This window comes from Lolium rigidum, chromosome 5 (genome assembly GCF_022539505.1).
Source record: "Lolium rigidum isolate FL_2022 chromosome 5, APGP_CSIRO_Lrig_0.1, whole genome shotgun sequence".
Classification (NCBI taxonomy): Eukaryota; Viridiplantae; Streptophyta; class Magnoliopsida; order Poales; family Poaceae; genus Lolium; species Lolium rigidum.
In genome coordinates this window covers 21,269,175-21,295,538 of record NC_061512.1, presented here as the reverse complement: position 1 = coordinate 21,295,538, position 26,364 = coordinate 21,269,175, and the positions used below count along the sequence as shown (strand labels likewise).

The following is a 26,364-nucleotide window of genomic DNA, read 5'->3' as shown; positions in this document are numbered from 1 at the left end:
CTTTCCTCCTAACATCCGAGCGTAGATTGATTTCAAACTTAGTTAGATTTTGATTGATTTGAGAAAAAATATTCAATGGAAGTGTGAGTGGGCTCGCAGTCTCGCACGCGTGGAAGGGTACCAGCACAGCAACCGTGTGCTCGCCCGGCCCGAAAAGAATCATTTTTTTCCAAAGCTAAACCCCTCCCTGCCCTGATCCCGTCTCCTCCAAACCCTCTCCGCCTTCACCGATGGCCGCCGCCGCCGCCCTCCGCCGGGCCATCGCCCCGGGCCCCACGCTCCTCCGCCGCCGCCAGATCCTCGTCCGCCTCCTCTCCACCAGTACCCAGCGCCAGCCCCAGCCCCAGCCCGCCGCCACCAGCCCCGCCGAGCTCGCCCGGATCAAGAACTCCATCCGCAGCGCCGCCACGGCGCCGGACGACCTGGCCGCGCACTTCCTCCAGGCGCTCCCGCACCCGGCCTTCCTCGGCGACGGCCCGATCTTCTCCCTCGCCGTCTCCCGCCTCGTCTCCGCCGGCCGCCGCGACCTCGTCACCTCCCTCCTCTCCACCTCCCTCACCGCCCTCCCGGCGCCGCACCCCTCCGAGGGCTTCCTCCTCCGCCTCATCGCGCTCTACGCGCAGGCGGGCATGCCCGACCACTCCCTCTCCACCTTCCGCCTCGTCAGGCCGCCCACCGACCGCGCCCTCTCCGCGCTCCTCGCCGCCTACCACGACGCGGGGCAGCACGACCGCGCCGTCAAGGCCTTCCGCGACCTCCCCGCCGAGCTCTCCATCGCGCCGGGGCTCGTCTCCCACAACGTGCTCCTCAAGTGCATGGTCGCCGCTGGCGACGTCGCGGGCGCACGCAAGGTGTTCGACGGAATGCTCGACAAGGCCGGCGTGCAGCCGGACATCGTTTCCTGCAACGAGGTCCTCAGGGGTACCTCAAGGCAGCGGACTATCCCGCGTTCGACCAGCTGCTCAAGGATGTCACGGGCAGCAAGAGGCGGCTCAAGCCCAACGTCACCACCTACAACCTCCGGATGGCTGCCCTGTGCGCCAAGGGCAGGAGCTTCGAGGCCGAGGAGCTGCTGGACGCCATGGCTGCCAACGGCGTCCCGCCCAACCGGGAGAGCTTCAACACCGTCATCGGGGGGCTCTGCAAGGAGGGGGAGGTGGACGCTGCCACACGGCTGCTCAAGAAGATGCCGGAGGTGCCGAGGCCGGGCGGGAAAGGCGTGTTGCCCAACTCCGAGACCTACATCATGCTGCTCGAGGCGCTGGTCGAGAAGCGCGCGTTTAGTCCTGCACTGGAGGTGTGCAAGGAGTGCTTGCAGAACAAGTGGGTGCCACCGTTCCAGGCCGTCAAAGGCTTGATCGTAGGACTGGTGAAGAGCAGGAAGATCAAGCATGCAAAGGAGCTTGGCATGACCATGAAGAAGGCCGCCAAGGGTGACGCCAAAGACGAGTGGGAGAAGGTCGAGGCTGCTGCATTCCAACTGGCACTTGCTGAAAACAAAGCGTAATCACCATATGCGGATGAGTTGTTGTTTTTTCACTTTGAAATCTGTTACGACATTCACGTGTGCTAGCTTGTGTCCAACTCTAGCAGTCCATTTGGTTTCTTTTCTCATATAGGGTATTTGCAATTCTGAACTAATGGGAGGTCTACTGGATGGTCATGTAACGTGAGTTACCAGTTTATCACGTTGGATGCTGCAGTTCTTCCTTGTTCTTTCTTGCAATCCAGATTTATATGTTGTAGTTCGACTTTTTTTTATTTTTTTTAAATCAATATGAACATCATAGATGGCCTTTTCAGTTCTTGGCCATCTGTATGCACTGTATGCCCTCTCCGCGCTCCTCGCCGCCTACCACGACGCGGGGCAGCACGACCGCGCCGTCAAGGCCTTCCGCGACCTCCCCGCCGAGCTCTCCGTCGCGCCGGGGCTCGTCTCCCACAACGTGCTCCTCAAGTGCATGGTCGCCGCTGGCGACGTCGCGGGCGCACGCAAGGTGTTCGACGGAATGCTCGACAAGGCCGGCGTGCAGCCGGACATCGTTTCCTGCAACGAGGTCCTCAGGGGGTACCTCAAGGCAGCGGACTATCCCGCGTTCGACCAGCTGCTCAAGGATGTCACGGGCAGCAAGAGGCGGCTCAAGCCCAACGTCACCACCTACAACCTCCGGATGGCTGCCCTGTGCGCCAAGGGCAGGAGCTTCGAGGCCGAGGAGCTGCTGGACGCCATGGCTGCCAACGGCGTCCCGCCCAACCGGGAGAGCTTCAACACCGTCATCGGGGGGCTCTGCAAGGAGGGGGAGGTGGACGCTGCCACACGGCTGCTCAAGAAGATGCCGGAGGTGCCGAGGCCGGGCGGGAAAGGCGTGGTGCCCAACTCCGAGACCTACATCATGCTGCTCGAGGCGCTGGTCGAGAAGCGCGCGTTTAGCCCTGCACTGGAGGTGTGCAAGGAATGCTTGCAGAACAAGTGGGTGCCACCGTTCCAGGCCGTCAAAGGCTTGATCGTAGGACTGGTGAAGAGCCGGAAGATCAAGCATGCAAAGGAGGTTGGCATGACCATGAAGAAGGCCGCCAAGGGTGACGCCAAAGACGAGTGGGAGAAGGTCGAGGCTGCTGCGTTCCAACTGGCACTTGCTGAAAACAAAGCGTAATCACCGCTTGCATATGCGGATGAGTTGTTGTTTTTTTCACTTTGCAATCTGTTACGACATTCACGTGTCTTCATGTGCTAGTTTGTGTCAGTTCATTTGGTTTCTTTTCTCATATAGGGTATTTGCATTTCTGAACTAATGGGAGGTCTACTGGATGGTCATGTAGCGTGAGTTACCAGTTTATCACGTTGGATAATGCAGTTCTTCCTTGTTCTTTGTTGCAATCCAGATTTATATGTTGTACTTTGACTTATTCTTTAAAATTTTGACCAAGTGCTATATGAACATCCCAGATGCCCATCCTTTTCAGTTCTTGGCCATATGTATGCAATGTAGTCTGCAGGCATGTAGCAGACAGTGTTTATCCGCATGATGTATTTTCATATGGTACTATACTGTCTTCTCCTAGATGATTTTTCTTGAACTTCAGAGGTAATGAAACTGATGTTCTGGAAAAATCTACTTGACTTACACTGATCTTTTGTAAATGTAAAATGTAAGTGTCTGTCATTTAAGATGTATTATTCATATTCTCTTTTTGGCAATTGCTATGTGAGCACCATGCAATCTTCTTAACACAAATTTTTGCTGGGCTCAGTCTGCATGTTGTATAAGCCGCTGAAGGCACTATTGACTGGCAACCACGTCGTGAAATTGGAAGAATCGGACGATCTGAACCTCCTTGGCATGTAAAGCAAACAGTCAGGTACTAGAATAATCCCTTTTCCAGTTCTCCCTACCTGGGGCAAACAGTCAGCTTGGACTCTGATTGATCTGTTTGTTTCACAAACTTTGCAGTGACTTTGCAACTACTCTAGACAGCATGAGTAAGTTGCTGGTATATATGAAGCCCTACAGGTAGTGCATACCAAATATAAATTACCAAAGTTCAGCTTCTTCACTGATTTTGAGTTATCGATCTCTGTATAGGCGCATGGCTATCGGGTCTGGTATGAAAATGTTGCAGGCAAGAGTTCAGCCATTGAGTCTCTCCTAGCTAACTACACGATCTAGTAGCATCCTGTGATCGCAGACCTCACAAATATGGATTCCAGAATGAAAGGGGCCAGGATGATATTTTTGTTAGCCTTTTGTCTACACACCATCTGCTCATATGGGATGTACAAGGCTTTAATTTGTACTGGTTCGTCATGCATCAGCTTAGTGGATATTGATTTTAACAAGAAAGAGTAAATTGCTCGATGGGTTAAGATGAGACCTGGCGGTCTGGGCTCACCGGTTGGCGCTGACGTGGCCAAGAGCCTTCAGCGCACCGAGCCACACGTCTGTCTCGCGAAACTGGTAGGATGGTTGATCCAATCTCTTCCTGCCTCTCTTTGTTTCTACACGAGCTGCTTGCTCGATCTCTGTGCTTATTCCAGGTTAGTAGCGCTCCGCCGCTTGGCCGAATGCTTTTCAAATAATTATCCAGTTTGTTAGTCTTGTTTCTGAAATTTCTACTTCGCTTTGGATTTTTCTATGTTCTGTATCTGCACGTTATGTACTGGAGAGCTTATTTTTGTAGACTATACTGAGTTAACTGGGAGCCCCGGAGCGCAGAGCCGATCAAGCGCACGGGCCTCTGAGATCTGTCATGGTCATTTTTTCTGACGAAATTGTTAACTTGTTATGACATGATCGGAAACTTATGAGTCAGGCAGACGTTTAGCTTACAAAATATTTTTAATCTTGAGAGTTAGATTTTAATTGGGTGACATCAACTTTTGCATTGCTCCTCTGTCAAATCCACTAAAAACCACAATATGACTCGAATTCCGCCGCGTTGTAAGACTAAATTCCTAACGTCCTCTTGTGATAATTTCTGAAAATTATCTAGAAAAATACACTGCCTGCCGAAGGTATGTCCTTTTAGTGGAACACCAACTACTTTGCTCAGTACGTGGGTGGCTGGGTGCCAGTACGCGAGTTGGCAGTCATTCCAGGACAGAACTAGTCCAAGATTCTCGTATGAAAATGATACGTGCTATAGCCATATCAGGCGTGACCACCAGGCAAAGTCTACGCGGAAGCGTCCTTCTCTCCATTTGGATGCTACGCGGAAACTGCTTATGTAATGCTGCGTGGGTGCTCTACTGTCCATACCATTTGTGCTTCTTATCTTTGCTTCGTTCGAGTGTGGGAGAAGAGATCCTGCAACCAATGGAGGTGGTGATGGCTAGCGCTCTCACCGGTGCGATGAGATCGCTGCTCCCCAAGCTCGCCGCGCTGCTGGAGAAGAAGTACAAGCTGTCCAAAGGAGTGAAGAAGGAGGTCGCCTCGCTGAGGGAGGAGATGAGCAGCATGAACGCCCTGCTCCTGAAGCTAGCCCGGACGGAGCTCGACGAGCAGCAGAGAGACTGGCGTGACAAGGTGCGCGAGCTCTCATACGACATGGAGGACTGTGTCGACATCTTCACCGATGAGCTCGATAGCGGCGGTCGCGGGCTTCTGAGCGGGCTCAAGAAGCTTCAGGCGCGGTACAGAATTGCCGGCCGGATCCAGGAGCTGAAGGCCCGGGCTGTGGAAACAAGCGATCGTCACGACAGATATAGTCGTAAGCTCGATGAGGCCGTCATCGGCTGTCTTCATCGGGGACTTGTGGCTGTTGATCCTCGTGTGCAGGCGCTATATGCAGAGGCCGACAGCCTTGTTGGCATGGATGGCCCGAAGAAGAAGCTCGTCGAGTTGCTGGGAATGGAGGAGGTGGCGCTGCAGCTTAAAGTGATTGCTGTTGTTGGATCTGGGGGAATGGGCAAGACAACACTGGCAAACCAAGTTTATGCTGCGATGAAAACTCAATTCGAGTGCAGGGCTTTTGTATCGGTGTCTCGGAATCCCAGCATGCTCAAGGTCTTTTCAGATATATACTTGGGGATTTGCGGTCGGATGCCTTATGCCCAGAATGATGAGTGCCAACTCATCGATGAAATCAGGGAACATCTGCAAGACAAAAGGTATGCTCACATGAGTAATTGGATAAGCTGTTTCTATACATCTGCAAGACTAAATTGAACAATTTGCAGTAGGTGTACCTTAGTTTGATAATGGGTAAGACAACTTCATAGTATATTTTGCCTGTCTGCGCTCAAAGTTAGATATACAAAGGACTAGCATGCTATCTTTGTTATTACGTGTGCGTATCTGCTTGTTAAATATGCTCTGCCTTTAGCCACGGCAAGTTCAGATCCTCAAAAAGCAATGATATATGTATGGTGTAGATCATGATAAAGCACATCAATGGTAGGGGTGAATCAAGTGTGAAACTTTGCGAAATGTACCCCTATTTATTAGAAATCAGTGAGTCTACACTCTATTATCAATGTCATATTTATGGTATCATGCATAAATATCACATATCAAACCTGGCCCTGTCAAAAAGTTGTTATGCATAGCTAATCAAGGTGTCCTTGAGATATCCCGATCAGCCAATCGTCTTCCTCCAGCCGGATTGTGCTATCCTTATAAAGGTCTTGAAAGATAGAAACGTCGACAGATCAATCTTGGGATACCCTGTTAGTGAGGTGAAAGGAGATGGTTTTCGGAGAAAGGGAGCTAGTACTCGTGGAACTTGGTCGAACTAAAATAGGTTGCAGATTTTCGAGCCAATCTTGTGAGTCTGGAGCACTTGACCCCTACCTGCTTGCAGAATTCTACAGATGGCGTAGCAAACCTTTTGGCTGCTGATTGCAATCCTATTATTTCAGTAGTACAACTCCCGCCTTCGTCTTAAAAAGATGATGGCGCTTTTCCTCTAATTTCTTTAAACTCTCTCAGACACAGTTTGAGCTTTTAGGACAAACGGTAGCTAGGTAAGTATTCCACTACATGTTTATATGTATTGTTGGAATGACAAGTGCATTGTGTGTTTGGCAGATACCTTGTTGTAATTGATGATTTGTGGACAGTGGAAGCATGGAACATTATCAAATGTTTGTTTGTGGAGAATAATCGGCGTAGCAGAGTTATAACAACTACACGTCTTGAAGATGTAGCTCAGGCATGCTCTTCTTCTTTCCATGGCCATGCGTACAAGATAAAACCTCTTACTGATCTTGACTCAAGGAGATTATTTCACAGAAGAATTTTTGACACAGAAGATGCTTGCCCCGATCAACTAAAGAATGTTTCTGATGAAATTTTAAGGAAATGTGGAGGGGTGCCATTAGCCATTCTTAGTGTAGCCAGCATTCTGGCTAGCCATGAAGAGGTACACTCAGTGGAAATCTGGGAGAAGATAAAAAATCATTTAGGTTTGCAGTTGGAAGGAAACCCTGCTTTAGAAGGGATGAGACATGTGCTGAATCTTGGCTATAATGATTTACCTGCGGACCTTAAGACATGTATGCTCTATTTCGGTATATTTCCGGAAGATACTGAAATAAGTAAGGATGATCTGGTGAAGAGATGGATAGCCGAGGGTATTGTTACTGAGGTGCATGGTTATGACCCGGAGGAGATTGCAGAAAGCTACTTCTGTGAGCTCATCAACAGAAATATGATCCAAGTATCTGATTTTGATGACTGTGGGCATATTCTGTCTTGCCGAGTACATGATCTAATGCTTGAATTTATCATACTGAAATCCATGGAAGAAAACTTCCTCACTGTAATTAATGATCTGTATAGAAGGAGAGGTTCTTTGGCAGTTCGGCGGCTATCCCTCCAAGTTGGAAATTCAGAATGCAATCTCCAACTTGGAAACATAGTACTCACCCAAGTTAGATCATTCAACTTTTGGGGGCCTATTCAATGTATGCCTTCTCTCTCAAAGTTCCAACTCCTGCGAGTTCTTCATATTGATGCTTGTGAGTCCAAGGTTAAGCAGGACGAGGACGGCGATCTATCTCCCACATGCACTTTTTTCCAACTGAGATACCTGAGGATCAGAGGAACTGGGTGTGAGAAGATGCAATTTTTTTTGAGAAAATCACAACATTTGCAGACACTGGAGATAGTTGACTCAGAAACAATGCACTATTTCCAGCTAGATGTTGGCGAGTTACCCTTGACGCTACAACATCTGATTGTTCCTAAGACTGTGCGGTTGACTGGTCGGATAGGCAGGCTGACAGCCCTCCGTACTTTACGTACTCTGCGACTATTTGTCAATGATGTGGATAACATGGAGGGTCTCGGGGAGCTGGCTGATCTAAGAGAATTGAAGCTATATTATTCATCTCCCTTCCGAGGAAACACTGCTGATTCTCTGCTCTCTTGCATGAGCAAGCTCGGCGTGCGCAACCTTCGGTCCCTAACCATCATTGGCAAGTCTTCCGATGAAGATGTCTTAACTCATTGGTCACCACCTCCCTGCCATCTCCAGAGACTCCACATGGTGGACTTCCGCTTCTCCATTGTCCCAAATTGGATTGTCCAACTGCACATGCTAAGAAGTTTGGAGGTGCAAGTCGTGTCCCTCTCGAGGCATGGTGTTGAGGTTATTACCGGGCTGACCTCGCTGGTGCATCTTAGATTGATTGTTGAGAATGATGTACCTGGAGAAGGTATCATCATCTCCAGCACAACGTTTATGAATCTCAAGGAGTTCTGTTTCAGATACAACGTGCCGTGCTTGACGTTTGAGTCGGGGGCTATGCCTAGGCTTGAGAGGCTCCTTATACAGTGTGGAGATCCAGGGGCACAGCAGGACGATGGTGGTATACTTACCGGGATCGAGCATTTGGGAAGCCTCAAAGTATTCAAGGTGGATATTTATATGTATGGCTTCGACTGGGAAGATTTTCGCAGTTATTGTTGGCAGCCACCTGAAGAAGAGGAGGTTGTTAAAAGGCGGCGAACTCTTGAGGCTGCTCTCAAAATGGCGATTAGCAAGCATCCGGGGAGTCCGGATATTTGCATTCAGAGTATTGGTGATTTTGCTTTGTCAGACGACGATGAGGAGGAAATGATTTATGCATTATAGATGCCACTTGATGAAGGGTCAATTGGTCAAGTACGTGCACAGAGGGTTAGCCTAAGATGTACTCCTAGGAACCTAACAAATTCTGGTAGTGCACGTTGTAATCTCTCTCTCTTTCTCCCTCATGTATTTCTCTATATAAACTGAACCCCACAAGGATGAATACCAGGCACTAAGTTCAGCTGAACACTAGCTTTTTCATGACATCAGTTTACTATGATCCAAACGCCTGCGCATGGCAGGCACCACTGACTTGCCGACTCCTCCACCGAGTCCAACTAGCCTCCGGCTCCTTCCCGTGCACACCAGCTCGTCGCCCTCAACATCACCTACGACATCCATGTCAAGCTCGAACTCCAGGGCCACTACTACTACATGTGGCGGCAAATGCCGGAGCTGACAATTATGGGCGTCTCCGAGCACATCACGGAGCACAGCGAGGTCCAAGATCAACTTGACCTTCAATTCGTGGTTCTACAACACCTCTTCTACCGAGCTCCTCCACCAGGTCCACCTCATCATGTATCTGGGCAGCCATTGAGGCCATCTTCATCAACAATGTCCGCACCCGCCAGATTTTTCAGATTGGGACAATGGGACTTAATACAAATTGGTCAGATTCCTCAAATATTTTCATACAGAGACAACTTCATTTGATAGATTTATAGTTCGGCATAAACTGTGACTGTCGATTTGGGGACATGGCAAATGACCGAACACCTGGTGAACGCCCAAAAGAAATTGCAAGACACAAGCATACTTACGGTTTGGGGAGATGGCAGACGGTCTTCTGTATGGTAAAGCAGTGATTGACGTGCCAGCTTGAATGGAGGTTGCCATCGATGAAGGTGTCGTCCGCCGCAGGACCGTCGCGCTGGTGCACGGGCCGCACTGGTCACCATGCCCGTCTTCTCCACCTGGCCATGTCTACATCGGGCGCTACGGCCTACGAGGTAGCCTACGACGTCCCAAGAAGCCACTCCGCCCCTGAGCACATCGTCCACCATCGCCCTGTCCTCCACACATGACAAATTGCTCGAGGAATGGTAAGAGCATCTCCAACAACATTGCCATATTCGACTTGGAATTAAAAAAAAACTGAAAATGTAGTAATTCCGTTCTAAATTGTTGCTCTAAGAGCCTTTGTATAAGTTGTCCCCTCAATTTTTTGTAGCGGTAATTGCACCACTCTTATGTTGGTGCATTTTCATACAAAAACTTGCAAAATGTGTTCCAGTGATTCATTCAAAACGTTGTGAGGCTGACACTTGGCGTGCCACGCTGGATCGTAAACTTTGCAACAAGTTCTTAGAAAACAAAAAAATTAGCAAACCGCTACTTCTCTAACCTCCCCAGCCATGCGTGATTCAGCCAAAGGCCAGCCACCACTTTTTCTCCGACCTCCGACTTCTCTCGAGCACACAACCCCCACACACACTGAGCTGAGCTGCTGCTACTGCTCCATGAGAGATCAATCACTCCCTAGCGCACCCACGCAGCGCCGCGGCTCGCAGGTCCTAACCCTTCCCGGCCGCCCAGCTACCGTCGGGTAGAGGTAGAGCTTGGAGGACAGCGCTCTAGCGACGGTTCCGAGGTCGTCCACCACTTCGCTGCGCCTCTGCCGTGGACTCCGGGGCACGGCGCCGCTGCCCTGCTACGGCCGCGCCGCCGCCACGAGCTCCAGCCTCCCCTCGATGTGATGTCTCCCTGTTTGCGTGGTGTTCGCCGTAGTCGGAGCATGATGCTTAAATAATCATAGCAGAAACTGTCATTTTAAGTTCAAGAAAGGAACATAATGTACTAGTGAGGTGCAGCAAAAATGACACTTAAGGTTATCAAACAGAATTTCATGAGTGTGCAAAGCTCCTTTATTAGTTAGCACATATACTGAAGTACACAACAAAAATGACTATCATTTTATAATTTTGACAAGACCAAAATTTTATAACCGATAAAAAAACTTGAAACTCTGCTTCAGTCTAGTGTATTGTGAAATTATCCTTTTAGAGCAATCACTGGGCACAAGTTACATCCTTGTATGCTGGTTAAACATGGCAGTTGGTGCTTAAAAAGTTGGAGAGTGGATCAAACTTTCTTCACAAATCAAGACTATCCTGAAACAAACATATTGCAGTCCTCGCCAAAAATATTCTAACTCCATAAAAGAACAGGCCTAAGAAGTTTGATACTTTGTTTGTAAGGAGTACCATAATTTCTTATCAGGATCATGAATTTGTGAATCTTTTAAATCTAAGAAGAGTGGCGAAGGTCAGTAACATGAGTTATCTTGAGAATCTTCTCAAACATGAGTTATGTTGAGCATTTTCTCAAATCCTATGTCAAGGTCACTAACAGGCATAAATGCAGGGTGGCCAAGCTCCATGACATACTACCTTAAATACTCCAGCAAAGGTAACCCAGCATTGCCAAACATATAAGGTCTTTACCATAAATGTGATTAAACTAATGATTTGTTTTGGTCTCTTTTGGGAACTGTAACAACAAGTCAACAACAGACACATACTAGAACTGCATCTTCAATTCATCCACCCAGCAAAAGCATTCCAAAATCTGAATCACCATGACTATATTTCAATTTATATCAATCAAACCATAACATGGCAGGGAAAACACTTGATCAGGCCATGTAAAGGCAGCATTAAAAAATCTTTCTGACTGACTTGTGAAGGCAGGCACTAACCAAGGCTAGTACTTATCAAATCATTTCAGAGATTGAACGCTACACGGATCAGACTGTAGTTATTATAACAGGAGCAGCATATGGTCAGAAATACACGGATGGGACTGTAGTTAACACCTTGTGATTACAGAGCTGCTGATGCCCTTGAAGAGTTCGAACAGAGCTTTCCACCTAGCTAGCTGACACTCACTGCAAGAAATAGAAAAGATACACATGCGCTGAGTGGTGGAAGTAAACACATACTCTAGAAAGAAATACATGGAGTAACATAGTTGGAAATGGAGTGCTTGCATATAGTCTGGGAGGCGAACTGGATGGAGTTCTGGTAGCCCGGGTACTGGCGCCTCGTTGTGGATTGGAAGCATGCCATCCGGGTTTGATTTCACTAGGTAGCCGCACCCCATCCGGAAGAACCCTCGGAAAGCGGTCTGAATCTTGACAGCGTAGGCTGCTCCGCGGGGCTTTGCAAAGGCGCCGGAGAACGCCGTCGTGGTCGGGTCCTGGCTGGTGAGCTGCACGACCTCCACGGCGGCATGTGGCCCAGCCATGGCCGCATCCGCCGCAGCCGCGGACGCAATAGCGTGCTTGTTCTTTCCCTGCTCGGTCTCCTTGTACAGGGACTTGAGCCAATATCGCGTGCCACCAGACGCCGCCGATGGTTCCGCTTCGGAAGACTAGTCCCTCGACACCGGCCACCTCTGTTCTCTCCTTGCTCTTTCTCTTTCTTCTAGCCACCGCCTAACAAGATGCGCAACCACCGCGCCGTGCCGGCTTGCCCACTGGCAGAACCGCTCGTCCTGATTTGCGGATTTCCTGTTCTAAATTCTAATAGACTAATACACACGAGAGGGCTTTTGCGAATTGAAATAAACTGATGGGGTTTTCTCCTAAATGTTGAATACTGGGCTGTGTCTTTTTCTTGCGTGGCAACGCCAAGTGTCGGCTTCAGAACGACTTTGTATGAAAAATGCATCTAAAGTTCAAGTTGGTGTACCACGCACGAGAGGGATAAGTTCTTGTATGAGTGGTGCAATTACCTTTTTTTTAGCAAGCTTGATATATTGAACCCTCCACTTGGTATATTTGCAAAGCCAAGAGGCACTTTCTATATCCCCCAACACATCTCCCAACACGCAACACGAAGTGGGAGTAGGCCAACTGCCGAGCTGGAAGGCTCCGCTCGCGCCCCACCATGCCCAGCGTTGCCGTCTCCGGCTACCGCTCCACAGTCACCGCCATTCCGCCTCAGTCGCCCCTCCCACGGCTGTGTCGAACCTCTCACTGCCCCACAACCTCTTCCCGAGCCCACATCGAAGCCCACAACCTCCAGCCGCGACGCTCCACCCGGGGATGATTCCGGACCACCGATGCTGGATCTGTCGATTCCGACCGATTCATGCCGGATTGGCCCCTCCCGGCCGTCGGTTGTCCAGTATCCCTCGTGGGGCGCTCCTAGAGGCCGTGTGGGTGGGCGGGCACGCGCAAATGGTAGGCAGGCGAGCGGCGCAGAATCGATGTCCATGGACGCGTCGTTGAGCATTTCAACATAGTCATCAAGGGCGGGACCTTTGTCGAGCACCTTGTGCGCGACCGTGGCTGAGGAGGACGCCTCGCCCATCGTCGTCGGAGCTGTCAAGGACGCCATCTTGGCGGCTGGCTTCTTGGCATCGACCTTCTTCGCCACCGGCTTCTTCTGTGGCTTGCTGGCGGCAACCTTGGCCACCTTTGCCTTGGTCGCCTTCGCACCGGGAGCAGCATCAGGAGCAGCAGCTCCGGTCGCGACGACGTGCTGCCCCTGCCACTTGCGCTTGCCGTTGAGGAGGGCAGACTGTTGGGTGGCGTCGACCGCGAGCTCCTTGGCGGGATCCGGGAGCGGCACGATCTGGTCCACGACCACCGACGGGCTGGGGGCTGTCCCTTACAAATAACATATGTTGGCAAAAAAAAAATTTACGTCCCGAGCAAAACCCACTCTCGCTAGTTGCCCTCGTTCGTGTGGAAAAAGGGAGCCGCCCCCTGACCTCAGCCGCGGGTAGCAACTGTTGGATAATTAGGCACAATTTCCATGATTAATTCCAGAATATAAATCATGACGAAAGTAACTACTAACATGTGAAACTCGAACATACTAGATGCAGTGATCAACATGAACAGTAGCAGAGCAAACGGTACAACATCCATTGCTAAACGGATCGAGATATGTCGCACGTACCGATCTCGGTGGAGGTGGCGGTGGAGGTGTAGCGGACGATGTCGCAGCGAGTAACGTTGTTGATGACAACGTTGTTGACGACGGGGACGATGGGTCGAAGTAGACGGCGTTGAAGACGACGGTAGCAGCACCGCCCGACTTGGACGGAAGGCGACCCGTGATGAAGAGCTTGAGCAGTCGCGCAGAGCGCTTCCCAAAACCCTAATTCGCCCTCTCCCGTACATGATCGCAAGGACGAGCGGTTCTGGACCTGCTCTCCCGTTTGCCGATGCACGTCAGCGCGCGGGATGAAGTAGGCTATGATGGCGGCGCAAGCAGAAGAGGTGGAAACCCTAACTCGTGTATTAGATGTGTTTCTCGCGGTAGCCGGGCAAGAGATTATATAGGCTCGGAAACCATAGGCAACGTGGGCCACGCCCACGTCGCACGAACGTTTCGAGTCGGTTACAGATAGCCCACGATCCGGGAGCTACCCGAACCGACTAACCGTGACGCGTCCGTCTAGGACTCGTTCGTTTTCCTGAGGTGCAAAAAGTAAGGAAAGTCTCGGCTCGAGGCTCAATCCACTCAACACGAGCGCGGCGCGCGCGTCGTGACGTGTCGAGTCGAGACGAGCGAGCGAGGAGGAGGAGGAGCGCGCGCGTGTAGCACTCCTATTCTCACTCACTTACTAGTGGTGAAACAACCCACCTTATAAGGTGGTCTAACTTCCTCCCAACTTTCCATGTGGGACTAAACTTCCCACCTCTTGCCACTCCCTAGTGAGCTGCCACCAACTTGGGCTCAAACTCACATGGCTGCCACTATGTGGGCTTTGAGATTTATAGGAAAAACTGAAATCTAATTTGGGCCACTAAAAGTGGGCCCAATATTTCAACAATCCCCCACCGGATCTCAAATCCCCATTTAGAGATTTACCAATACTCGCCGCTTGTTTATATACCAAGTGTTTCAACGGAGACCGTTAAGTTGAACTTCCGCCTAGAACCTTAAGCTACATCCATTCACACTTGAACAATGGACTAAGCCTTGAATTGCAAGTTTTGCGTGAACAGGGTTTCACTCAAAGTCGTGACCAGTACATGGCTGCCAGTAGCCTACCCCGCGGGTGAAGCATATGCGTCATACTTCGTGGTCTCTTCATGAGTTTACTAGAGATCACCCAAATCTCATAGATTGCGACGTTTAACAATCGGACTCATATAGGTGTGTTATTTCAAGAATGCTCGTAGGACAGCACCTTTGCTAAAATAGCCAACATAAACACATTAAGGCTTGTTGCCAACTCTGCCTTACAGCAATTGAGAGTTGTGCATCTTCACATAGAGAGGGTTACGGAATACTCTCCTCAATTAAACCACTAGTTTGTTCTTCCCGTGTCCTAATTCACGGGATCTCCGATCACAAAGGTTGGGTTACCACTATGGTGTAACATCAACGGGTCTCAAACCCATCTCCCTCGATGCACTTTCTATCACATTACGTGATAGTCCCTTTGTAAAGGGATCTGCCAGGTTTTTGTCTCGTTTGAATATATGTAACAGCTTATTACTCCGGAGTTTCGCAATTTCCCGACGGACTTCAAACGTCTCTTGACGTGTCTTGATAACTTCGCGTTATCCTTAGAATTGTTCACTTTGACAATTACAGCTTGATTGTCACAATTCAAAAGGATTGCCGGAACAGGTTTTTCAACCACGAGCAAGTCCATCAAGAGCTCACGCAACCATTCCGATTCAACAGATGGTTGTGTCTAAAGCAAGAAGTTCTCGCTTCCATAGTTGACCTCGTCAATATGGTTTGCTTGCAAGATCTCCATGACACCGCGCCACCTCCAAAGGTAAATACATACCCACTTGTGGCGTACGGATCAGCTACATCCGAGATCCAATTCGAATCACTATATCCTTCAAGCACAGCTGGGTGCCTCGAATAGTGAATCCCATAACTCATTGTACCACATAGGTAGCGCATGACCCTATCAAGTGCATGCCAATGATCGATACCCGGGTTTGACATGAACCTACTCAACTTGCTAACAAGCAAAAGAGATGTCGGGTCTAGTCGCGCTCGCTAAGTACATGAGTGAGCCAACGATCCGAGAATATCTCAATTGATCTATGGCAATCCTCCGGTTCTTGCGTAGTGTCACACCGGGATCATAAGGTGTTGAAGAAGGCTTGCTATCAATATAGCCGAACCGGCTCAAGATCTTCTCAACATAATGGGATTGCGTTAGAGTAATCCCACTCTCGTTCTTAATCAGCTTGATGTTCGGAATCACATCAGCCTTCTCCCGGATCTTTCATATCAAAGCTCTTTGACAAGAAAGACTTGACCTCGTGTATTACTTTCATGTTTGTACCAAAGATCAGAATATCATCCACATACAAACATAGTATAACACCTTCGCCCCCACCATGGCGATAGTAAACGCACTTGTCAGCCTCATTGACAACAAAGCCTACAGAAGTCAAAGTTCTGTCAAACTTCTCATGCCATTGCTTAGGTGCTTGTTTCAGGCCATATAAAGATTTCAGCAACTTGCACACCTTTCTCTCTGCACCTTTTACTACAAACCCATCAAGGCTGATCCATATAGATTTCCTCTTCCAACTCTCCATTAAGGAAAGCTGTCTTTACGTCCATTTGATGAACGATAAGACCATAGGAGGCAGCCATGGATAGTAGTACTCGAATGGTGGTAAGTCTAGCGACAGGTGAATAGGTGTCGAAGTAATCTTCGCCTTCTCTCTGTGTGTAGCCTTTCGCTACAAGCCGCGCCTTGTACTTTTCAATAGTACCATCAGGTCTTAGCTTCTTCTTGAACACCCATTTGCAGCCTACGAGGCTTGCATCCGTGGGGTCGTTCCGACAACTCCCAAGTTCCATTAGAAAGAATCGAGTCCATCTCATTATGGACAGCTTCTTTCCAATCATCTCGCATCCGGAGATGCATATGCCTCCGCAATGGACGTGGGAGTATCATCCACAAGGTACACAATGAAATCATCACCAAAGGATTTTTCAATCCTCCGTCTCTTGCTCCGTTTAGGAGCTTCATTGTCATCCTTCTCAATAACAATCTCATGTGATTGTTCAAAATACTCATTAGATGTACTAGATTCAGGAACTATCTCAGTAGAAATTCTAGCAATGCTATGCATATCTTTCATAGGAAACATATTCTCAAAGAATGTTGCATCACGAGATTCCATAATAGTATCAACATGCATATCATGTACTTCAGATTGAACTACTAAAAATCTATAGCCTACACTCCGCGGAGCATAACCTAGAAAGATACAATCCACTGTCTTTGGTCCGAGTTTGCGCTTCTTAGTAATTGGAATATTGACTTTTGCCAAACATCCCCATGTGCGCAAATACGAAAGTGATGGTTTTCTCCCAGACCACTCCTCGTAAGGGGTTTTATCTTTATTCTTGTTAGGAACTCTATTCAGGACATGACATGAAGTCAACAAAGCCTCCCCCCACCATGCCTTTGATAAACCAGCGAGTGGCTAACATGGAATTCACCAAGTCGATCGACGTGCGGTTTTTCCTCTCGGCAACCCCGTTTGATTGGGGCGAATAGGGAGGCGTCCTCTCATGAATAATACCATGTTCCTCACGGAATTCATCAAAGATTTTAGGAAAATACTCGCCACCACGATCCGACCTAAAACGCTTGATCTTTCTCTCTAGTTGATTTTCAACTTCGGCCTTATAAATTTTAAAGTAGTCTAAAGCTTCATCTTTAGTTCGCAACAAATAAACATAACAAAATCTAGTCGCATCATCAATCAATGTCATGAAATATCTCTTTCCACCTTTTGTCAACACACCATTCATCTCGCATAGATCGGAATGTATGAGTTCTAGAGGTGCCAAGTTTCTCTCCTCGGCCGCCTTGTGAGGCTTCCGAGGTTGCTTTGATTGCACACAACTATGGCACTTAGAACCTTTGGCAATGGTGAAATTCGGAATTAAACTTAAACTCGGATAGCCGAGACATTAAACCAAAATTAATGTGACATAAACGAGAATGCCAAACACCGGTATCATCACTAACATTGCCACAAATATGGTTCACAGACTTATTGCTGAAATCAGAAAGCGAAAAGCGGAACAAGCCTCCGCACTCATAGCCTTTACCAATAAATTGTCCAAACTTGGAAACAACTACTTTATTTGACTCTAAAACAACCTTAAACCCATCTCTGCATAGAAGGGAGCCGCTAACGAGATTCTTGTTCATAGTAGGGACATGCTCGCACGTTCCTCGGCTGCACGATCTTCCCCGAAGTGAACTTCGGATCTACCGTGCCAACACCACGAACGAAGCATGTGACCCATTCCCCATCAAGACGGAAGAATCCCGGCGACCCGGTAAGAAGTGAACATGGATATGTCAGCACACACATGAACATTAGCACCCGTATCAATCCACCAACATGGAGATTGAAATACCGAAAGAACAGATAAAGAGATTACCGTACTCATCAGCATTGCTAGCGGTCACCGTGTTGACTTGCCTCCCCTTTTTCTTGCGGTCTCGCCCTCTCGGGACAGTCCTTAGAAAAGTGGCCAGCCTCTCCACGAGTAAAGCAGCTCGGATCTCGCTTTGTTTATCATCTTCTTCTTCTTGAAGGTTGTAGTCTTCATAGGCTTATTGAAGGAGGGCTTGTTATTCCCTTTGTTCTTGCCGTAGGGTTTCTTCCGCACCATGTTGGCGCTAGACCGACCCTCTCCTTTCTCAGCATTATCCTTAGCTCCGAGCTTTCTCCTCAACATCAAGAGACGCTATCGGATTTTCAACTCGATATCTCCTCGTCTCTTGTGTTTGAGAGTTGTGGCAAAGTTCCTCCATGAAGGGGGCAACTTAGCGATGATGCATCCAGCCACAAACTTGTCGAGTACGGCACACTTAAGGAGTTCAAGCTCTTTCGCAATGCACCGTATCTCATGAGCTTGTTCGACTACGTAACGGTTGTTAGCCATCCCGATGTCATGGAAGCTCTCCATGATGTACAGCTCACTCGCTCGCATCGGTTGCACCGAATTTAGCATTCGATGCATCCCGCAGCTCTTTACCATCCGTTATGTGCATGTACACATCACACAGGCGATCAGCAAGAATACTCGTAACGCATCCGACGAAGAGAGTATTGTTTTCCTTGAACTTGTTCTCGATCTTGGTCAGATATAGTTCCTTCAGTAAACCATCGATAACGTCGAATATTTTCATATGAGTAAGCCGAGCATGGCCTTAACTTGCCATCTCTTAAAGTGCACACCGGTGAACTTATCCGGCCTCGGTGCATCAACAGAAACCAGCCATTGTTAACTCAGGAAATTGCCTACAATTAGGTTTTTGGATTGTTGGATAATTAGGCACAATTTCCATGATTAATTCCAGAATATAAATCATGACGAAAGTAACTACTAACATGTGAAACTCGAACATACTAGATGCAGTGATCAACATGAACAGTAGCAGAGCAAACGGTACAACATCCATTGCTAAACAGATCGAGATATGTCGCACGTACCGATCTGGTGGAGGTGGCGGTGGAGGTGTAGCAGACGATGTCGCAGCAGTAACGTTGTTGATGACAACGTTGTTGACGACGGGGACGATGGGTCGAAGTAGACGGCGTTGAAGACGACGGTAGGCAGCACCGCCCGACTTGGACTGAAGGCGACCCGTGATGAAGAGCTTGAGCGAGTCGCGCGAGCGCTTCCCAAAAACCTAATTCGCCCTCTCCCGTACAGGATCGCAAGGACGAGCGGTTCCGGAGACCTGCTCTCCCGTTTGCCGATGCACGTCGGCGCGCGGGATGGAGTAGGCTATGGTGGCGGCGCAAGCAGAGAGAGGTGGAAACCCTAACTCGTGTATTAGATGTATTTCTGCGGTAGCCGGGCAAGAGATTATATAGGCTCGGGAAACCATAGGCAACGTGGGCCACGCCCACGTCGCACGAACGTTTCGAGTCGGTTACAGATAGCCCACTATCCGGGAGCGACCCGAACCGACTAACTGTGACGCGTCCGTCTAGGACTCTGTTCGTTTTCCTGAGGGGACGCGTCTAGGACTCTGTTCGTTTTCCTGAGGTGCAAAAAGTAAAGAAAGTCTCGGCTCGAGGCTCAATCCACTCAACACGAGCGCGGCGCGCGCGACGAGCGAGCGAGGAGGAGGAGGAGGAGCGCGCGCGTGTAGCACTCCTATTCTCACTCACTTACTAGTGGTGAAACAACCCACCTTATAAGGTGGTCTAACTTCCTCCCAACTTTCCATGTGGGACTAAACTTCCCACCTCTCGCCACTCCCTAGTGAGCTGCCACCAACTTGGGCTCAAACTCACATGGCTGCCACTATGTGGGCTTTGAGATTTATAGGAAAAACTGAAATCTAATTTGGGCCACTAAAAGTGGGCCCAATATTTCAACAGCAACCTCAAAGAACAACCGCCGGCCGCAGCCATGCGGACGGCGACTCTGATGGCCCGATCTCTCTCGCAACCATCATCATCCCAGCGATCCGATAGAAAACGGAAGAGGAGGAAGAGGAAGAGTAGACCCACCAAACCACGGGAGAAAGCCTCGACCGAGGCCGCCGCCGGTAGGACGATCAGCGAGGACGAGGATGCGAAGAGGAAGAAGATGGAGGCCGAGGACGAGGAGGCGGTCTCCTCCGCTCCCAGCTCCCCACTACGCCAGCCCCGCCTCCCCGGCCACGTCACGGGCGGCTGGGACGACTGGGGCGACCCGGACGACGCAGACCAGCCTCCGGAGCTCATCCAAGCCTTCAAGCACGCAAGACTCGCATACGATGAGAAACTACGTAATAATTTTTTTTATCTCTATACTCTGCGTGGTGATGTCTATCTATCGATCCATCTTCTTCTTCTTGCAGTCCGCCAGGAGGAAATGCTCACACTCGAATACTGCGGATCTACCGGCATGTTTTTCGATCCGGAGCTTCTCCCCGTCATGGAACCTGCAACGGACGCAGTGCTTTTGGCCGCCAGATTTGTTCTTGGGCTTTCCTCCTCCATTGGTAAGTAGCATTAGGGTCGATCTGATCGCTCTCTACCTGATTAGGGTCGATCTGATAATGTATAATCATTCGGGCTGTGAATCTGCATGCAGACGGTCAGGGGGCAAGAAAAAGGTGCTCTGGATTCTGGATTGACTGGGACAAGGAGAACAAAACCGGCATTGTTTTGACAACCGCACATCTATTTAGCTCAAAGGGGTGTTCTGTTGAACAAAAGGGAGGCGGAGTTGAAGACGAGTACGCTCCTCATGGAGAGGTGAAGTATTATCCTCATGCCAAGGTGAGTTCATGCCAAAGGTTAGGGGCAATTAATAACACTTTTTATTCAACTGACCTTTGCGTGCAGTCTCAGTTTAATTGTTTACTTGGTACCGTGATAAATCAAATAATCTAAAATAACGCCCTAGCTCTATCTGTGGTGTAAATCAGATTGGTTCTATCGGATTTTTCTAGATAAACTCGCAGCTGGAACCTAAAGATTTGTTTTGTGCGCAGCTGGCCTTTTTTTTTTTGGTAGCCAGCTCTCTAAAATAGTGTAATTCATATTTCTTAGCAACCAACTTTTCAGGTTACTGTTCACTTGCCGGATGGATCCGCTGCTGTGGGCCACCTAATCTATCACCAGGAGCACTATGATCTTGCTTTTTTTAGAGTTAGAGTGGATCAACCCGTACCATTACCATCTTTTAATGATGGAGTAAAATGTGGCCAACTGGTCTTCTGGCTTGGAAGAGATGCCAATGTCAATATAACGATGACCCATCTTAGGCCAGGATATTATAATGCAAACATATATGAAAAGCCTCATCTTATGTTCTTTCCTGGTAAAGAACGTACTATTAAGGTAAAAGCATATTTTGTTGAGGAGATTGTGTATTATATACATTTTATATAGTTTGAGTTGTTTTTGTTTTTTGTAATTTTATGTTATATTGTGCAAACCGCTCCACTTTTGGTATGACGAATTGTGATATTTCTGTCAATACATGTAGTATGACAATGGGGGCCCGATCATTGACTTGGACGCAAAGGTCGTGGGAATGATCAACAGTCATAGGAGCGGGTCTTTTATACCTTCTTCCGTTTTGCTCAAGTGTTTGGATTTGTGGAAGAAATTCAAGTATGGTTTCCCTTTCAGTACCATATATATATATGCCTCTCCCCATGTTCATTGTATATATGTTGATATGGTTATGCAATAGGAGAGATCGATGGTGATTTGGTCATTGTTTTCCAAGATACAAAGACATATAACTATAATGATATTAACTTGTAAATTTTATTACTTTTGCAAAAATCATTTATTAGTAGAACCATGCTGAAGAAAAATGCACAATGATTCATGATGCCAATTTTACTAGGGAATGGAGTGTTGATCACTTAATTCCTACACACTTTTTTCAATGTTATTTGTAGGAAAGTTTAAAAAATAAAGTTCAGTACATACATGTGGTTTTTCTTTTAACAATAGTGAGACTTTGAAAGATCATAAGCAAAGGTTATGTGTTAATTCGCACGCAAAAAAGGTTTCGTGTTAATTCAATTTTAAATATTTGGACTACCACATGCAAAATTTTAACATGTTAGACATAATTTGGATTTTTGGCAAAAGTGGCTCAATTAAAACGGTTACTTGGTCTTGTATAACTATCTTTTTTCAAATGTGCTAAATGCTTATCTTTATGGTATAGGTCCATCCCTCGCCCCCACCTTGGAGTGTGGTTTTTAGGTATCAAGCTTTTAGATCTTGTTCGAGTGGAGAAGCTATGGCAAAAGTATAAGATCGATGATGGTCTTATTGTTGAAGAGGTTTAATAATGTTAATTGTGTGTTGTGTGTGTGCTTGCTGTTTGAGAACCTGAAGGTGCTTCACTCACCATTCATATTATTGTTAATTGAACCTTAATTAGGTTTCAAAAGGATCACACGCTGAGGAAGTTGGAATCCGAAGAGGTGATATTATTGAATGTTTGAATGGAGAGAGCATTTCCAATACAATTCAGGTAGGTCTACTTATCGAATTATCAGAAAATGCGCTGCAATCTCATTGAAACTATTTTAGTAGGTGCACTTTTTTCAAGTGCGAAGTTTCAGCCACACTAGTTTTGTTTCTACCTCGTCTGAATGGAAAATTGGAAATCGTGGCACTCAGGAGGAATATTTAGTATGAGGGAAATCTCTATGCGTAGAATGGTTCTTGGATGGTGATGTGTAATACTAATATATATAATAGTTAGTGTTGCCAAAGATTTTAGTTTTCTGTTGCAGATTAATATCTTTTATGGTAGAATTTGTTACACAAATGGTACAACTGAAATTCTCAAACCATATCTGAAATTTTATATGGTGGTTACAGATTTTTAGTGTGCACAATTTTATAGTTGGGTAATACCACCCACGGCACCTTGTGGGGACTCAAGTCCTCGACAAGTCACATTGCTTCATGGTCCGTTGACTTGTCTTATTGTTTTTTGTTGTTATCAGCTGGAAAACATGTTGCTGAGCCTTTGCAAATCAGCTGGAAATAGCCTCGATGCGAAAGTTCATTTTTCGGTAAGTCAACTTGTATGTTATAATTTTGAGTAACTCACTCTGTTAACGGATTGGGAAGGATTATGAGCCTCGCGGAATATGTAATGCTTGCTTCATAGGTTAGAGTATTTCATACGCGCAAACTTCGCTGGAAGACCAGAGAGTTAATTGTAGGTGTATCTGACCACCGTGAAGTTATTAAAAGAGGTAGACATCTCCATTTGTCATTTCTTTACAGTCTCCAAGTTACTGTTTTTTTTTTACCTGGATCTCCAAGTTACTATTTCAAAGCTTAGTATTCTGAACACTAGCTTAGAGGGTTTGTCAGACATTATGTAGGAGTGCATATTAAACAAGATTGCATGTGTACATATTTTTTCTTCCATTCACAGAGATGTACCTTTTGTAGATTGTTATACTATCACTCTTGGAGAAGGGACCTCTTCTGCTTCGGTCTCAACCTGAACGAGTTTGGCCCTGGCAAGTGACCTTTGCTGTAACACAACAATTGTGATGTATGTGAACTAGGTGTGATGTATGATGTATCAAAACTTGTTAGAACTTTAACTAAATGCACGTCCTTCACGGTGTCTCTCCGGTTCATGAAAAATTGGCATCTACCAGCATCTTCAACATATCTGCAGTGGAAGTTTTAGAAGTTCATTTCATCCTTGTCTGAAATGTTACTTTCCATGAACCAGAGGGAGTAAGCACACTGTAGCTTGTACCACACCAACGCTCTTTGTGATCAACTGCGTATTTTTTCGTTGAGACAGGTGCTTAGTTTTACGTGGTTGTAAAAAATCTCAAGTTTTCCTCGTTTCAAAAAAAAGAGCTCTAGTTTTCCACGGCCAAGGTTTGAAATAGGCTCCGTTCCAGCGAAGTTGTGGAAGTAGATCTTCTGGACCCGGAGCCTAACAACGATCCTGCGTACTTGGTGGAGTTGTCCCCCTCCTGCGTAGTTGGGAACCACGCATAGAAGAAAACTAGAGAGAGAGAGAGAGAGAGAGAGGCATTTCCCTAATTAATCGTGTATTCAAATCCCTTCCCTTGGCCTCTATATATATAGGAGGAGGGAGGAGCCCCCCCCCCCTCCCCGCCGTTCGGTTGGCCTGGCCAGCCCACTATGGCCCTTTGCCATATGGGGCCATTTAGGGTGGGGATCCTTTTTTAATTAATTAAATATATTAATTCATATAATGAACATATTAAACATATCTTTTAATTTCCTATAATTTGGGATACCTCTCGGACTTCTCGGAACACCCTTAAGATACCCTGGAACTCTTTTTCGGATTTCTCTTTGAATTCCGCTGAATCCAAAACTATCTTTAGTTTCATTGAACCGTTAAGTGTGTTACCTACTGTTCGAGAATAACACAGACATGATCAAAACGGCTCTCCGATCAATGATCACTAGGGGTCTGAGAACCATAATAATCGCTATGTATTCCACGAAGATATGATCATTGTTTGAACCATTACATTGAGTCATATTTCCTTTGTTCCTCGATACCGACACTTATCCGAGACATGATCATCGGTATCGTTATACCTAGTTCGATATCATTACCGACAAGGCTTATTCAACTCGTTCCGTGTGAATCCATCCCCGTGACCTAGTCATACGCTGCACAACTTTATGGATGTAATCTTACTGAGTGGTCCTTTGTATCTCTCCGTCACGCAGATAAATAAATCCCGCTATTGATACATACACCTCAACCCATCCCATTGGAATACCTGAGCAACAACTTTGTGACCACCCTGTTACGAAGTAGAGATTGATGATCTCTAAGCAGCTGCCGGTGATAGTGATTCTAATATGATCTCACGGTCTAAGGTTTTGGTCACTACACTTTCATAAACATCGTAAAGTTGAACTTGATGATACTTTGACCGCGTTACAATACATATATATTGGCTATGTCCACCATATCATTTATCCAATGATATGACCCCATTGTCAATGACGTTGGTGTCCATGACCGGAAAACCTCGATCAATGATTGACCACAATGAGCTAGCTCGTACATGTGTACTTGCCAGGGAGCTTTGTTTGTTTACAACACCACACGTGTATTAATGTTTCCGCTTAATACAGTTATATCATGACAAGAAACTATTATGGATATTTGAGATATAAATAATAAATACTCCTTATTATTTGCTTCTAGGGCACTATCTCCAACATGAGACACCAAAACATAGTTATCAGCCATAGAAACATCAGGATAAGAAGTTACACAAAACAGGGTAGGAAAGGAAGATTTCAAATGAATATTCCCTGCCCACACATCAGTCTTTTGGCCATTGCCTACAAAGTGACTTGCCCCCCAAAACAAACCACTTTTTTACTGCTTGCAAGCCATTCCAGAAATGGGATCCCCTTGAATCATTCATCAAGATGGATTCACCATTCTTGAGATATTTCCTACACATGATCTATTAACACAACTCCCTCAATTGAAAAGCTTCCAGATCCACTTTAACAATAAAGATGTATTTCATAAACCTAGGATTTAAGATACCCAGATCCAACAAAATCTTGGGATCTGCACGAATTCTCCCACAATCATGTGTTACTTAAACCCGTGGGCACATCCTTCCCAAAAGAATCTTCCTCTAACCTCATCGATCTGAGTGACATCCCTCTCATAGTAAATAAAACCACATCACAAGCATGGGAATACTTGCCAAGCAAGCATTGGATAGAGTTAATTTGGATACAGATGACATATGTCTCCCTTTCCAAGGATCAATCATGTTTGTGAGTTTGGAAATCTACAGTTAGCTTATGATCGGACATCCCCAAATACTGGATAAGCAACTCCCCCGATCTGCAGTTAAACATGTTAGCCACTATCTCTTGCTCCTCTCCGCCCACTCTCATAGCATACACCTCACTCTGATGGTAGTTTATTCTCACAACAGTATAACAAGAAATTCATATGCAATATTTTTGTGTCAAAACTTTCTAGGAGAATGACGGTACCATCTGCATACTGCAAAAAATCAACTCCCTCATCAACCAGATAAGAAACCACCCCACTTAAACGACCAAATGCCTTTGCATTATCAACCTGAGAGAATAGCAAAAATACCACTAGTGAAAACCGAAAGCACCAAAATACCACTAGTAAAAACCAATGTACCAATATACCACTCATGTTCTTTTTTGATACCAAAATACCACTACTGTCACTTGTCAACCACATTTTGTTAGTCAACATAGATCAAACTATCAAATTTTTGTGACATAACAAAAATGCACCTATGAAA

General features: G+C 46.9%; 3 protein-coding genes, 1 long non-coding RNA gene and 1 pseudogene across 4 annotated transcripts; all 5 read left to right on the top strand.

Annotated features, from left to right (window-relative positions):
- The first annotated feature begins 230 nt into the window (after nt 1-230).
- On the top strand, nt 231-1,607 carry LOC124657714 (annotated as a pseudogene).
- Nucleotides 1,608-1,790: 183 nt separating this feature from the next.
- Nucleotides 1,791-2,785, top strand: LOC124655706 (pentatricopeptide repeat-containing protein At1g61870, mitochondrial-like). Its single transcript, XM_047194558.1, has one exon. It carries the CDS (start codon nt 1,791-1,793, stop codon nt 2,652-2,654), a length of 864 nt encoding a protein of 287 aa, XP_047050514.1. The 3' UTR covers nt 2,655-2,785.
- Nucleotides 2,786-4,792: 2,007 nt separating this feature from the next.
- LOC124655247 (disease resistance protein RGA5-like) lies at nt 4,793-8,761 on the top strand. Its single transcript, XM_047194173.1, has 2 exons — nt 4,793-5,608; nt 6,528-8,761. The coding sequence occupies exons 1-2, from the start codon at nt 4,815-4,817 to the stop codon at nt 8,575-8,577; spliced, it is 2,844 nt and encodes a 947-aa protein (XP_047050129.1). The 5' UTR covers nt 4,793-4,814; the 3' UTR covers nt 8,578-8,761.
- Nucleotides 8,762-21,164: 12,403 nt separating this feature from the next.
- Nucleotides 21,165-22,939, top strand: LOC124655705 (probable periplasmic serine endoprotease DegP-like). The gene is made up of 5 exons (XM_047194557.1): nt 21,165-21,394; nt 21,543-21,670; nt 22,242-22,359; nt 22,461-22,553; nt 22,907-22,939. Exons 1-5 carry the CDS (start codon nt 21,305-21,307, stop codon nt 22,937-22,939), a joined length of 462 nt encoding a protein of 153 aa, XP_047050513.1. The 5' UTR covers nt 21,165-21,304.
- A 91-nt stretch (nt 22,940-23,030) lies between these two features.
- On the top strand, nt 23,031-23,718 carry LOC124652265. Its single transcript, XR_006987650.1, has 3 exons — nt 23,031-23,103; nt 23,202-23,289; nt 23,492-23,718. It is a non-coding gene; the product is annotated as an uncharacterized LOC124652265 (long non-coding RNA).
- Nucleotides 23,719-26,364: the final 2,646 nt, after the last annotated feature.